The following is a 15,220-nucleotide window of genomic DNA, read 5'->3' on the forward strand; positions in this document are numbered from 1 at the left end:
CAACTGCATCGTCTGATGTGTATCTTCCTGTACAGACGAGATGCTGAGTGACGGATAAACTGGACTTCATCTCAGGACATAGAGAAGGATGATTGGATTTGGAGGCAGATGAAAAAAATGGTAAGAGAATAAACACGACTAAAGGGATTATTTAATTTAAGAGAAAAATGTCAAGATGAGTGAGAAGAGGAAATAAAAATCCTTGACTCATGGTCTAACCGAAATCTGAAGAAAATTTTTTGAGCTCATGTATACTGTATATTTAATTAAGTGTGCTGTTATGCAGAATAGGAACATCCAGCAATTCCTCCTGAAATGTGATTTACTTTTCATTGCAAACCCAGTGTTACTGATATTGAATCCATCCATCCATCCATCCATCCATCCATCCTCCTGCCTCTACACGGTGGACCATTGGAGGCAGGTCCTAACAGGCTTCTGGAGACAGGGTGATAATTGCCAGATCGTCATCCATATCCACAAGCAACAGCATGCCCGCCGCAAATTCGCTTAACTGTCCAAATATCGAATACATTTACGCACACACACGGGCACACAAAGCCGACATACAGTCTCCACACTGTGCACATTCACACAGTCTATACTGGCTTTCAATACAGGCTATAGTTAGTATATAGGACTCAAATTAATCAAGAATCTCCCACACTTTCTTTGACATGAGACATTGAGAAAAAATGAAAGATGTAATGATCTTTAGAGAGTGATGTTTTTTTTAACAATAGCTAAACTTGGCTCTCTGTAGATAAAGATCTGAAATAATTGTGTTGTTCAAATCGAAGGTTTTTATCAAACATTTTTGCCTGCAATTGCAATAAATTGGAAGAATTCCCTTTTTTCTTCTTTATTTGAGTTATTTACTTGAGTTACTAAATAATGATTTCATCCATCCAACCTACTGACAGATGACATACTCTGAGTAGTAAGAGTAAGTTGAATAGATTCATATTGATTGCTATTCACCATATACTCAAGGGTGCATTTACAGTACTGGCACAGCCCATTGAGATTGTAAAAGTTCAGTCTTCTGGACGGGATGGCATAAACATAGAATTACACAGAGTGTTCAGGGACACACAGCAGAACAGAGAAAATGTTTAATATATTAGTTTCCCGGATTGATGATATCCCATAATCCAGATCATTTCCTGACCAATGTTGATACTGGACAATGTTTTATTTAAGCACTTCATTCTCTAAGAGACTATAAAAATCGTTTGCATTTGCAGCACATTGATCTGAATCACACAAACTCACGTAATCATGAGAAAGTACACGCATTTGCTTGTTACTGTTGATAAAAAATATCCGAGCACCCAAACACGTGTGAAAAACCTTCCTTATTGAGTGTGTTTTCTCAAATCCGATGCTCGGCAGGAAGGCCAACGGTGATGTGGCCGCGGATGATGCATGGAAAGGAAGGGAAAGATGCATTGTGCAGGACATGTTGGGACCTGTGTTCTAACGGAGAGAGACTAATAGCTGGGAAGAGCAGCTTCTGACAAGCCGCCGTTCAGTGCATGCTCGAGCCTGCAACCCCACTGCATCACACTCCCTCCCACTCCTGACACATACTGTACACGCGCACGCACATACACACACACATACACATACACATAAACTAAAGTCTGAGTGTATGGAAAGAGGTCTTATTATTTGACAAGGCTGAGGTGTTAGATCTCATTTCCAGCCGCGGTGACGCTTGCCTGCTTCCAAGCCAAGGAATCATCTTCAGCTCAGAGTTTCAGAGCTATTATCACTAATGCATGGTGTCTTGACGAGACAGGAGGGGGACTGGAAGATTACCAGACTAGCTTAACATGGGCTTGGATGGACTTACTGTATGTGGAAACACTATGATAGATTAGGAGAAAAGGGATTTTTTCATTCTCTTTTCTTCTCTTCTCTTCTCTCCTCTTCTCCTTTTGAATGGTGCAGCAGAATGGCGTGGACTGCCTTGAAAGACAAATCTAACTTCCCGTCAGTCATTCAGTTGACATCTTGAGAAGAGGGGATTTAATGAGAACTGCTTGATGCAATCGGCAGCTACCTTTCTCATAATCTCCCAAAGCACTGCATGCCACCCGCTCTTAGTGGGAGGCAGAGGGGTGGAGAAAGGGGGAGGCTAGGTAACTGATTATAGTCAATATGCCCCTATGGCATTCGGCATTCCCCGCTGCCTGAGGTTACAAGAAATCAGCAAGAACGCCAGAGCCTGTTAAGTCCTTCATTCAACCAAGGTGACTCAGTCTGGTCCACATAGTCATCCTTTTTTCATGTTCAAACCTGGGTTTTCTACTGAACACTTGCGCATTAACATTAGACACACACATAAATCCTCATGCATCCCTATTTTTGGGGAATCCCCTAACATGGGCAGAAAAGTATTCATTCCGAAGGGCTTGACCATAATCTCTTTACTTTTCAAAACTAACACTTACAAAACAATCACGGAAATGATCTGAGCTATCACAAAGCTGTTTGCCACTGAGCTCAAAACTAGCCAGGCAAACCTTAACGTACACTTGATTTCCTTGGTTTGGTTTGGTTTTAAATAGTTGCAGGTTCTCTTTTTTATTGTAAAGAAACATTTTCTTCTCTGCATTACTTTGTTCCATAATTTTAGTATTTTGAGAAAATGTTTTGTGAAAAATGAAGACAATTGCATGTACTGTATGTATTGTACTTTTTAACATCTGTATGCAATCAATGTTATCATAGTATCATACAAAATCACACATTATCATACTGTAAAAAATAGCTTGTTGTCAGTTGCAACTGTATAATAATACTTAAATACATCCTCTGATAGTTTGCCAATCTTATAATCAGGCCTGCAAGATAAAAAGAAAGCATTACAGTAAACTCCATAAAAGCCATGAGCAATCACCCGGTCTCTCTCTCTCATTCTAATCCCTCCTGTTTAATGGCAGCCGAGGCATCTGAATAATCACAGGTTTCCTCACAGTTCTTTTTCTGCTGCCTCATCATCAGTATCTTAAGTCGTGTGCCAGTCAAAAACTCCTTTGTCTCTCCTCTCCTGGTAACGTAAAACGTCTACAACTTAAATTGTTCAGGCATATAGACATAAAACCTTCTTCTTTGTTTGGGATCATTTTCAAACTATTATCCATGCAAACCAAAGCTGATAAGAGTTTTAATTTTGCTGCAAAGGGCCAGATGGGACTGCAGGTTGGTGTTGTGAATAAAGAGACTGAACAAGAGGAACTGTTGGCTGGCACTCTTAAATTTAAAGTTAAACAGTTTGGAGGATTATCATGCTTCTTTGATTTGATGTTTTTACTTAATCAAGATATTTGGAACATTGGGATATCAGGGAGAGTAAGGCAAGTTTATGTGAAGAGCAGAGTAGTACGTATCACAACAAACAAAACAGGTTGAAACATGCTTCTGACATATTTTAGGATTTCATTACATTGCAAAAAAAAAATTCTCAGGTAAAACACACTAATAATTTTTGTCAATGTTTTTTCTTGGTTTCTGTCTATGTGGTTTGGTTGTGAGAAAGACCTGAGTCAGACAATGGAAGTGAGAGGAATGAGATGACAGACATATTTTAGGAGAAGACAAGGCGAAACTTAAGGCGCCAGAGGTGACAGCCATGAGTGTGTGTTAATACCGAAGGAAGAAAGAGGCAGAGAAAGAAAAGCAGCAGGTCAAAGACCACCGCTCTAATGTCCAGAGAGGGATCCTCTTACATCACTAAGGACTGAGTAAAGGAGCCCACCACGCATGGTTACCTCCAGCAAACACAGCCACGGAGGAACCCCTCAGTTGATAACACAGAGACATTCACAGGCCTGGATGCTCACACACACACACATACACACACACACTGAGTGAAGGAAATGCAGTTTGTCTCTTGTGTCTCTTGTTTCAGGGAGGTCAACTGTGTGACAGTCGGAGGTGACACCTTTCCAGCAGGAGACTTCTCATCGGGTCATGACAAATTACACAGCTCCCATTTCACCTGTCTCTCACCACCATCACATCACAAGGTAGTTCTGTGTGTGTGTGTATTCCTTAGGTATGGTGAAGTGTTTCCCTAAATTCCTAGATTCAGGTTTGGTAGAATGTATCTTCTGAGTAGTGTATTACTTCTACTACTACTGCTACTGTGTATTGGTAGAAACAGCCATAGCAGTAACAAGAATTATTTTGTACCATTATGTTTATTATACTGACAATATATGTAAATGTGTTATATTGTCAACAACTCAGAAAAGCTTCTTTTCAGTATGTGGAAGACCTCTTAGTAAGAGGCATGTCCTAAAAGTTCAAAACAAATCACAGATTTTGACTTTCAGTATCTTGTAAAAAAGAAAAAAATCAGGCAACAATAACAACAGTGTAATATCTGGATTAACACTGACAAACAGGGAAAAAAACTGGCATACTACAACAGCCTTTCCAAAATATTTAATATCTAATATCTAATGTAGTGATGCAATACATGATGCAATAGTTGTTGGATTTACATTACATTTAATGTAAATAAATAAGCATAAACTCCAAAAAAAAAGTAAAAATCTCACTTACTTCATCTTAGAAACAAAACAAACCACTTTCATACCAAACCTTCCCTGTTGCATTCATCACATTAGAGTACAAGAGGCGAGTAGAGATGAATCACTGAATGATCCGCTACTTTCTCTTGCATGCGACACGCCTGCACATGTGCTGGCTTGAGTGGGGGTGTGTACGTGAGTGTGTGCGTGTGAAAGAGTGTCTTTGTGTGCATGTTCATGTGTGTGCAAGATAGTTAGACAGTAAAACTGGGACCCAGAAAGGCAGAAAGAAAAAGACAGAGAAACACACTTGCACGCACAGACGCACACACTGCATGCCAAAGCCGAGAGAGAGTGTGTGTACTCACGGTCCATGTGGCAGACTTGGCGGTGCTGGATTGCTGGAAGGACACCTGGAAGGCGTGTGGTCCGGGGTAGTCGGTGTTGGAGGGGATGGCCGGTGCAGGCGACAGGCCCTCGAAGGTGGAGTTGGGCTGGGAGTAGGGCGAGGGGGTGGGCACGGCCGACGAGGAGGCGTTCTCGGAGCTGTAGGGGCTGGCGGACGTTGCACGGCTCCCCAGGCTCTCCATGCTGCTGCTCAGCAAGTTGTACTGGGACTGGGGAGAGAAGAAGAAGGAAGAGAATGAGGGAGGCGAAGAGGGAGGAGAGAGACGGAGGGAGGACACAGGTAGAGGTGCTGGAGAGACAGGGGCTTGGAGGCTTAGAGGGAGGTCGGATTACACTGGGAAGGGAGAGTTGCGAGTAGTCTGTGTCATGCTGCGTGTGTGTGTGGGTTCATGTGTAATTGTCTATGTGGATGTCCATGATCAACGCTGTGCACTTTTTGTGTGATTTATATATATAAAAAAGGTCTGAGATTAGGTTATAAAATTATCAAGCATGCTGGGACACAAATTTATGTATGTGTGTGTGTGTGTGTGTCAGTGAGTGAGTGTAAGTGAGTGGCGGCTGCAGTGAGGTCCCCACAGTAGCCTCCTTAGGGCTATACGAGCCAAGTTGTAAAACACAGGTGTAATTTGTGCTCTGCCTAATTGCCTGCCATTCCCCTCTCGTCCTCTCCATGATTTGAATACGTTTGCTCTGAGGTGTGTGTGGTGACACACATGTCAAAGTTAACGCACCCTATGAGGCCCATTTCTAGTTGTACACAAACTCATAAGCTACTGTAGGAAGAAAACTGCTGAGACTGCTGTAATTTTTTATGTTCATTTGTTGATCCCCTGTTACACTACTTGAACTAACCCTTTAAGACAGAAAACACAAACAGCCAACTGCAGTACACAGTCTGTCCACCTTCTGCTCATCAATATCAAACAATTACTTTCTTTCAACAAGTCCAATATCCAATAAATATGACACCAGTTGATTGTGAATCAACAAGAGAAAACAAGCGCCATGTAAAACTATTAAAAAAGAAATAATCTCAATCATTCATTTAAAAAATCCCAGATATATCCATACTGCCCACATATGTGTGTCAAATAACAGACACTGATGGCAAGTTCACACTAAAGAAGCCACAGCGTTGCACATACAATCACTCTAAGAGCAGAAAAAAACAGAATCTTTACCTTCTTTTTCACGTAGTACATCCTCTAATGCTTTGGTCTCATTTGTCAACTCTTCAGTCAGAAATGTCCAAATACAGCAAAGCAAAGAGAGCGCGGGACCATAGCCTAACCAGAGTTCAAGCGAGGTGTGCATCAGTGGACACACCACACACTCTCTGTCATACACACACACATACACACACACATACACACATGTACAGCCAGGACAAAGGTGAGGACTGGTGTGGAGAGAGAGAAACGATAGACTGAGCCGAGGGGAGAGAAGGAGAGAGGGAAAGAGGGATGGGAACCCAAAAAATGGTACAACGTTCTAATTATGGCATGCCCGGACATAGACTGCAATGCCGGGGCACATGTACACACACGCTCCAAAACACCTTGTGAAGGCCTGCACTAAGTAAACACTGTCTGGTCTGATGGAGAACGAGAGAAAAGAGAGAGAGAAAGAGAGAGACAAGAATTGAAAACAAATTAAAGAACAAGAGTTCAAGGGTCAGACCCCTCCGGCCGGTATTGTATATCGATACAGCATTAAATCAGCAGACCTCAAAACTTTAGATGCCTTGAAATAAATCATTAATACTAGATGGAAATAAGAATCAGTGACATGAACAAATGGTTTATTTAAACTCATTTAAACTCTGTTCTCTATGAATGTTTTAGATCCAAACCGAAAAGAGTTTTTTTGTTTAGTTTTTAACCTCACTGTCTCAGTCCACTTCTGGATGCAGAAAACACCACTAACATTATGATTTGCTAAAACTTTGTCAGATGAAACACATCAACGCAAACAATTTCTCACAAAAAGATGGAATACAACAGATGCATGTGCTTGAATTGCTCTTTTCTTTTTTCTTTTCATCATCGTCTCTTGCTATATTCACCTGTACCATACTCTAAATTATCTCATGATCCTGCCCCACAACTCTGCTTTGTGTTTTTAACTTTAACACTTAAAACTAATAGAGACACAAAAATGGAGACAGAAGGATATGAAAATCTCATGTGTTTCCATGCAAAGGGACAAGTCAGTGTCCTAGATTTAATGCAAACTGTGTACTGTAGGTTAAATGAGGATGCATGCATGCATGGGTGTGTGGATCTATACATAGACTAACTCAGGTATACACTGCACAGCACATCATATGTAGGAAACAGCTGGTCTCAAAACAAAAACTGCCAAATGGTTATTTACTTGTTTACTTTCTAGAAATGCAGCTTCAAATTGGTGGCAACAGTCCCCATTAAATCATGCATATCAAGTGTCTTCAACTTCCTTCTAGGTGTGATGAAAAATATGAAAGTCTAGGCTGCTGTGTTCTTTCTCTGGTGATAAATGTATAAAAGACTGTTGAGTCCTCACTCTAAAATCTGACTGTTGACTGCCTTTGAAGTCTTCCTCTAACAGGTATTGTCAAAGGGGCTTTACGAGCATAAGGTAAGCCCAGGTGTATGTGTCAACAACAGAAAACACTTGACACACATGCACATAATGTGCACACACTGTCACACAAACACATGCGCTCACAGGTGTGCTTGGTCTTAATACCAAAACTCGATCCGCAACAAGTTGAAACAGAGGTAAAACCTCCGCTGCCACTGTGTGAGCAAGTGTGTGTGTGTGTTCATTGTGTGTAAGTGTTGAGGCTTCCCATCCCAACAACATCTGATGTCCCCTATGGGCAGCCATCCTGGTAGCTGCCACTCAAAGCTGAGCTTTAAAGGCTCAAAACATTTAGAAATGTAGATAAGCCAGCCACAACAACTCTCACCTGTCAAGATGAGTGAAATATAATAGGCTGAGGATAAGGAGACTATCACCCTGCTAATGACCATTATTTACAGCTACTGTGTTTATTAAAGTGTAGTTCTATTTACCAGCACAGCCTCTTTTAACACAGTTAACAACGCAGGCTCCCGTGTTGTAAATGGTCCTTGTTGAAATAATGAAACACCATGACCAAAGTGAAGTTAGGCTCCAAAAATGAGCCACATGGAATCATATGAAAACTGGTGCATGTCTAAACGACACCAACTATGTTCATTAGAAGTGAGGATGAGAGGAGGTAAAATGTGAAGTGATGTGTAAGAATGTTGCCCCCTGTTGGGTATATTTGGCAGTATAAGTGGAACGAGAGAGAAGAGGTCCACATTGAAGCCAACCTGTAGAATATACAGTACCAGTCAAAAGTTTGGACACACTTGAATTTCAGATCAATAGTAATAAATTATTATAACATCTTTCAAGTGAATTCCAAAAAAAATCATGGTTGATTTCAGAGGAAAGGAAAGAAGAGGTAAAACAGGGCAGTGGATCATGTGGTTGGATGTTTCAGGGGCATGTGTCATCATCCATCTATCCAAATTAATCAAACTTGTTAACAATATAACTAGCCCCATTATACCAGGATACATACCTAGTCCCAAGTTCAAATTCCATGCCCCGATGCATGCATGAAAAATACAAGAGATCGCAATGAGATTTTCAAAAATCATCTCATTCTCAAACAGCGTGATGAGTTATTATGAGCAGATTCACAGATACAGATTCACTCTTTCATCTGTTTGATGTTTGACCCCGAACCAAAGCCGAGTTCGTCAACATTACAACCAAGTAATAATAGAGCTATACACTCCATAACAAAAAAACATCTCCACTTCCAGACCAGTAAGTCACTATTTATGCCAGAACAGAAACAACTAACTCTTGTTCACTTACCACGCCACACAGCATCTTAGGGCTCCTGAAAGATGAGATGGGGTGTTTCTACGATGTCTCTGTGACCCGGCTCTCATAGGACTTAAACTCTGCTGTGGTCAAGTGTGACTGTAACAGTCAAGCCCCCCACAGCCAGTTGACCCCTCTGTGGAGTAGGACATGATGGAGGATAACAGGAGACATCCTGCCTCTCTTCTCCTCCACTTGTTTCCTTTGCCTGACTGGGCCTTCTCAACTCGCCTTGCATCTAACAACAAATCCTTGCTCCGCCCCCTTTTTTCTGTCATGACTATTCATTAACTGGCCAGGCAGGCCCAGGCTTGCCCACTTTAAGATTAGATCCTACCAATATTCCAGATCAGAAGGGGGAGGAAACACAGGTGTGTCTGAATTCATATTAGGAAGACCAAGCGTGCAAGATGACACGAAGAATTAAATTGTCCTTTGTGAGATGAGAAAATTATTTTGCTGTTAAGAAAAGTCATTGAGGTCAAGCTGAAAACTAGGCTAGGTTTTTCTTCATTCATAAAGAGTTGACATTTTGGGGATGTGAAGTTTCAAGTCAGGAACAAAAATATGCAGGTGTATACACCTGCAAACATATGTGGATGTTTGAATGTACACACACACACATACACAGACACGCCCCAGCCTACAGATGGTTCTATAGTGGAGCAGCAAGGGGTCCTGGCTTGGTGTTTAATTAGCCCTCCCCCAACACACACACACACACACACACATACAGCACCTCTCAGTCCCCAAAGGCCTCCCAGCAGGGACATAGGGAGAGGGAAAAGGCTGAAGAGGAGAGGGAAACTACATTGGAGGGAATCTCCTCAACACTGGAGGGAAAAGTGAAAGGATACAACAAACAAAATTGGAACAGAAAAGATCTCTGGATGTGTTTGTGTGCTTATAGAGAACGCGTCAGTTCTGATGCTGAGGAATAAAATGCCTTTTAGGTAACATATATAAGTTGCAGCTTCTCCAAAGAAGCAACGATTGACAAAGATACACACTGAACTACAACAGGAGCTCATGTTCCTACCATCACATTGTCATTCATGTCCCTCATGTGGTAGACGTCCATGGAGACCTCAGCAGCGCTGTGGTGGTTCCCCGGGGTGCTGGTAGAAGGCACTGGGCGCTCACCTGGCTGGGTCCCAGGGGGGAGCTCAAAGTAGGTGCTGTCCGGCTCCCTGTGAACACACCACCATAGATAGAGGTTGATTATAAAGGTTGATCATAAAGGTTGATCAAAGAGGGATGAGCCTCCAAATAATAATCACAGCACAAGGTTTGTGTGTCACTTGTGTGACATAATGAATTGCCTGATGTGCAAGAAACATACTTTTGTAACGACTTTTTGAGATTTTTGAGAAGAGTTTGAAAGGAAGGGCAAAGGGCAAATATAAGGTTAACTAAAGTAGATCCTTGATCATGCTCGTAGTAATACAAGGGGGTAAAGTGTCAATTTCTAAGGTAAAAGAGAAGCCTAAATAGTGTGTGCATCTATCAACTTCCTGAACCACTTTTCTGATGAAGACCATTTATTTTTATTTAAAAAAAATATACTGCCAAACTTTAACTCAACATTGGACATCCTAACATCCTGTTAAAGATTACAACTACTGTGAGGTTTGAAGAAGTTTATTAAAAAATATTATCCATGTAAAATACAGTTTAAAAAAAGGCTCAGAAAATCAACATCAAGAAAGAATTGGACGCACCTTGGTTGAAAAATGAAAATATTCATCGCAATTTCTCTTGGAAAAATCCCCAAAAGCACAGACAAAGCAAAACATGAATGTAAGTGGCTAAAAATAGAGATAGGTGTATGCAATGAATTTTGAGCTCTTGAGTGCTCTTCCAGGACGCTGCCCTTTTGAGCTTGAAACGCTTCATATTACATTCTCTTATGTTGATTTCTGAGTCTGTGTTTGATGATATCTGCACATCACGCACTTTTGTAAATATTTTCATTTTCCAAAAATGTTATCCATCATTAAAAAAGATACCACTTTCCCACACATTCAATGCAGACTGCTGGCATTAAAGTTAAACACATGCTGGATTAGTATTAAATTACAAATAATCCTGTTCTCATTTGCTCAGAAAATAATCTGTTGGTAGATGAGACAATGATATGTGTTTTGGGATCATTGCCTGACACATTTAGCATTTTTAATAAAACAATTCATTTGGAAAATATGTTCATCACATGGAAAGTAAAACAATCTTCAGCAGGTGTTGTTTACACTTACAATGAGCTCCACAGGTGCTCGAAGGTGCCTCCTTCCTCAGTAACAGCGGACTGGGACATCTTAGAGGTTAGGTAGTCTGGCGAGGGGCAGATCACTCTGCAGAGCAAACACACACACACACACACACACACACACACACACACACACACACACACACACACACACACCAATTACTTAGATTCAGTGTGATTATCTGAAATGAGAATGAATTAAATAACGCTAGTAAAACACTTATAACATGTTAAAGAACAACAAGTTGAAACAAGCTACTAGTTCATACATGATCATTTTTTTAGTGTTCAAAAAGAAGAAGAAGCAGCTCAAAACACACATTCATCCAGGTGTGATCGCACCAATGTAGTCCCAGTGAGATGGCACAAGGTGTCAGGGGGCCTGGGCGTGCCCAGACCTGCCCGCCTCATCACCGTCTCACCCCGAAGGGAAGCCTCCTTCCCTTACGCCTGAACATCACCTCCTCCGCCTGTCTCAAAATAACACAGGCTGCACTTCATCCCTAAAATGTGTTCAGATCTTATGGGGTTACCGAAGCAAACAGCGAGTGTGTAGCTACTGTAGATAGCATTACGTGGGGGTTTAGGATTCAACCTCTAGTTGTCTAAACCAAAAGGTCTACGCACTACACACACACACACACACACACACACACACACAAGCAATTTCTTAAATTTTGACAGAACAGATGATGAAAACATGATTGTGAAACTTTAGAAAAGTACCTGCAAATGGGACATCCGGGCCTCTTAGTGAGAGTTTGAGCCAAAATACTTCAACTTGTCAAATAAATTCGCGTTTGTCACAAGCATAAAATCAAATGGACTCCAGGCCTACCGCTTAAAACTGATAGATAAGTCCACTGTATGCGTCTCCATCTATTCTCCAGTTATATTATAATGATCACATACAACACAAAATCCTGTCGGGCATAGTTGGTCTTAACCAAAGTTTACAATATTCACAGTTGCGCACCACGGCAGCGTCATCTCCTTAGTAACCCTCTGAGGGACTGCACAAGAAAACTGTGGCAAAGGTGCATAGCTCTTAAGGTGCATGTTGCAAATAAAAATGCACATTAATAATTAATGATTATAATGTGGTTGTAGGTTTATGCAGACTTCGAATTTACAATAAAAAGTGTACCTGTCAGTTTAAATTCTTCCATTTGTAGGGGTGATCGGGGCCAGTTGTAACAATTTTTGGTTTTGATGTCATTACTCAAAAACCTCTTGCGCTATTTGGATACAATTTTTGTGTGGGTATAACTTGTGGCTGTGTTCTGCTTGTTAATCAAATGTTTTTACAAGCAATGTTAGAGTCACAATATTGATTGAAACACTAGAAGTCAAATGTTACGTCTGCCATCACGTGCAGGTGACCTTATCTCTAAATAACAGGGGTCTTTTCACTTTGGTCTGCACTAAATCGATTGAAGATATGCAGCTCAGAAAACATCTAAAGTGATGACTGTTGAACAAAGGCTATTTTTATGTTCTTTAAGCAGACCTTGTGACTATTACCATGTTTTTGACTCGTCTCTTATTCACGCCAGTTTAAGCCACATGACACAAGAAGACATGACGTAAGACTAAGAGATGCAACATGCAAGAGGCCCACGCACACGCACGCACGCAGACCAGCATATGATTTTGGATTACGGAGCTCTGCAGCAGCTGTGTTGCTTCAAATTCCCGCTGTTCCCGAGGTGACTGCCGCCGCAAAAACCAGCTCCCACTCCCAGCTGGTCCTGCAGTGCCGCCTCGTCAGATCCCAAAGCAGCCAATGTGCTCGCACAGGGGATCTGACAAAGCGTCACTGCAGGACGAGCAGCGGAAAGATAACGGAATGGCCTCAGATCTCGGCTCCGCACTTTGAGCAGCTTAATTTGGATTCCACTTGGATTTTTAGCACAAGAAAGGGACGCCTTCTTGTCTTACCTTGATCAGAAATACCCACAGCTAATAGCTTATTCTTAAAATAGGCCTATTGATTTGGGCCTCCGAATATGACCGTGGCCCTGACTTCACCTGTGTGGCCTTGTCATACAAGGCTTATACATTTATAATGTATCACTTATTATCTTGGCTACCTGTAAGTCTTTTAAAACGTCACGCACGTTTTTTTTTAAAAAGAAAATAAGGATAGAAAAATATGAATACATCCTGCCACTGAGGAAAACAGTTATTGTATTAATGGCCCTATACAATAAAACACTGTAGGCCCTACAACAATGTTGAAGATAGATAGATAGATAGATAGATAGATAGATAGATAGATAGATAGATAACGGCTCTGACCTTCAGTTGTGACAAAATATATTTGAACGTGTCTGAATAAAATATTGAATTACTATGCGTTAAAACGACATCTTTATTTTTGATATTAATTTATTAACACATCTTTAAATATAGGCTACTATTGTACAAAGGAGCCTACAGTCCTGTTATTTCTGTATAGCACGGCCTCTGCTGGTTCTTTGCCTAAATGTCACACCATCCTTTAAGTTTGACATTGTGCGTCTCTCTGATATTCACCTGTCTACTTTGTGTCTCCACTCCCGGGTTACGGAACCCATGACAACACACACACACACACACACACACACACACACACACACACACACACACACACACACACACACGCTGTCGTCCCATGGGCCAATTTATGCAAGAAAAGACAGAGTCCCAACTGAGAGGAAATTAATTAAAAATAGTTTTAGATTCGATCCTCCTCAGCCTCAAGTGAAATATATCAAATGCATATGAGGATTCACAGGACGAGGTTGTGTGTCTATGGTTATCTCTGCACAGCATTAAAATGTATTTAAAAAAGACCCATATAAAAACAGTGGTGTTATAAGTTGATATAGCCTACATACACAACTCAGTCCTTTGTCAGTATTACTGAACTAAGGAATAATACAGAGGATTGAGCTATGTAGAAAATAATCAGCAGCTTTTCGTTTTTTTTTAATGAAATGGGAATAATTATATTACAGTTGTGCAAATGTTTACCATATGCATGATTTGTGGCAAACGCCCAAGATTTTATTTAGAAAATTTATTTTTATTATTAGGCCTGTTGTATACGCTGTCCCGAGAATTCAAAACGCAGACCTTTAATAAACCATTACCGAAATCACGATCAGCAGCAAAATCTGCAAAATAACCAAAAAGATTTTAAATAAGGAACTTTTTAAATATACTTGGAGCCTTATCCAGCCATAGCCAATTCTTAAGACAGCCGAGGCTTTCTTGTCAACAAGATGGTTATTTAAAAAACATTGTTTTGATGTTTGTCACATTTTGCAAAACAACAAATTCCAAGAAACTGCTAGGCCTGCTGAATGATAATCATAATAATAAAAGACATAGCTAAGTTAAATATCCTAATCACTATTCACATTGTAGCCCAATAAAAACAAAAATAAAAACAAATCAACGTACCTGAAGGTTATTATTATCCCAATCCAAATATCCAGGAACTATGCTGCGCCGAGAACCTGCCTGTTTATTATTGAACATGCCAAGAGAGTGACCCTCCATAAAAAAACAGCAACAACAAAAAACTCAAAAATCGACCGAATTTACACTCTGATAGCAGCAGTTGGAGATGATTGACTTTTCGGAGAAATCAAATTAACTGCGAGGAAACAGGAGGAAATCTGATTTGCATGCTGTTCAGGGAAGTATGAGCTTTGCTGAGGGGGACCAAAGAGGAGGTGAAGCGTTTTCTGCGCTGGCGAAGCAGGGAGGCGGTAGCGCGGTTTGGTCGCACATAAGCGGGAAACCTTTTCCAGCTCAACAGAGGGATGATGATGTGAAAATATAAAATGTAATTAAATTGTTCTGTACCTAGAGTACAAGGCAGGCTTATTTGAATAAAACATGGCCTACAGACTATGAAACAATTAAGGAAGAAAGGACATTTTGATGGGAATATAGGGTTTAGGCTATGAACAAATATAAAAAAAAGTTCCAAATCTATAACACATCGCAAAATTCCAAGTTGATTAGCCTGTTAAGAGAAAATACTGTTGCTTATAGACATAGGCCTATATTAATTTGGCATACACAACACACG

General features: G+C 40.7%; 1 protein-coding gene across 9 annotated transcripts in view; it reads right to left on the minus strand.

Annotated features, from left to right (window-relative positions):
* The window catches only part of tp73 (tumor protein p73), a 29,837-nt gene that overhangs the window by 9,953 nt on the left and 4,664 nt on the right, over positions 1-15,220 (minus strand). For 2 of the 9 annotated variants that reach the window (XM_067591802.1, XM_067591801.1), the window contains exons 1-4: positions 11,403-11,468; positions 11,123-11,218; positions 9,907-10,057; positions 4,916-5,164 (exon numbers count right to left, since the gene is read on the minus strand). In XM_067591802.1, the coding sequence (XP_067447903.1) occupies positions 4,916-5,164; positions 9,907-10,057; positions 11,123-11,218; positions 11,403-11,455 (549 nt within the window). In that variant the 5' untranslated portion in view covers positions 11,456-11,468. Of the gene's footprint in view, positions 1-4,915; positions 5,165-6,139; positions 6,441-8,858; positions 9,091-9,906; positions 10,058-11,122; positions 11,219-11,402; positions 11,750-11,859; positions 12,441-14,583; positions 15,213-15,220 lie in introns of those variants that run through there. The other 7 variants (XM_067591808.1, XM_067591805.1, XM_067591804.1 and 4 more) reach the window with 7 other exon arrangements.

The sequence above is a fragment of the Thunnus thynnus genome, chromosome 6, assembly GCF_963924715.1.
Source record: "Thunnus thynnus chromosome 6, fThuThy2.1, whole genome shotgun sequence".
In the NCBI taxonomy this organism is placed as follows: Eukaryota; Metazoa; Chordata; class Actinopteri; order Scombriformes; family Scombridae; genus Thunnus; species Thunnus thynnus.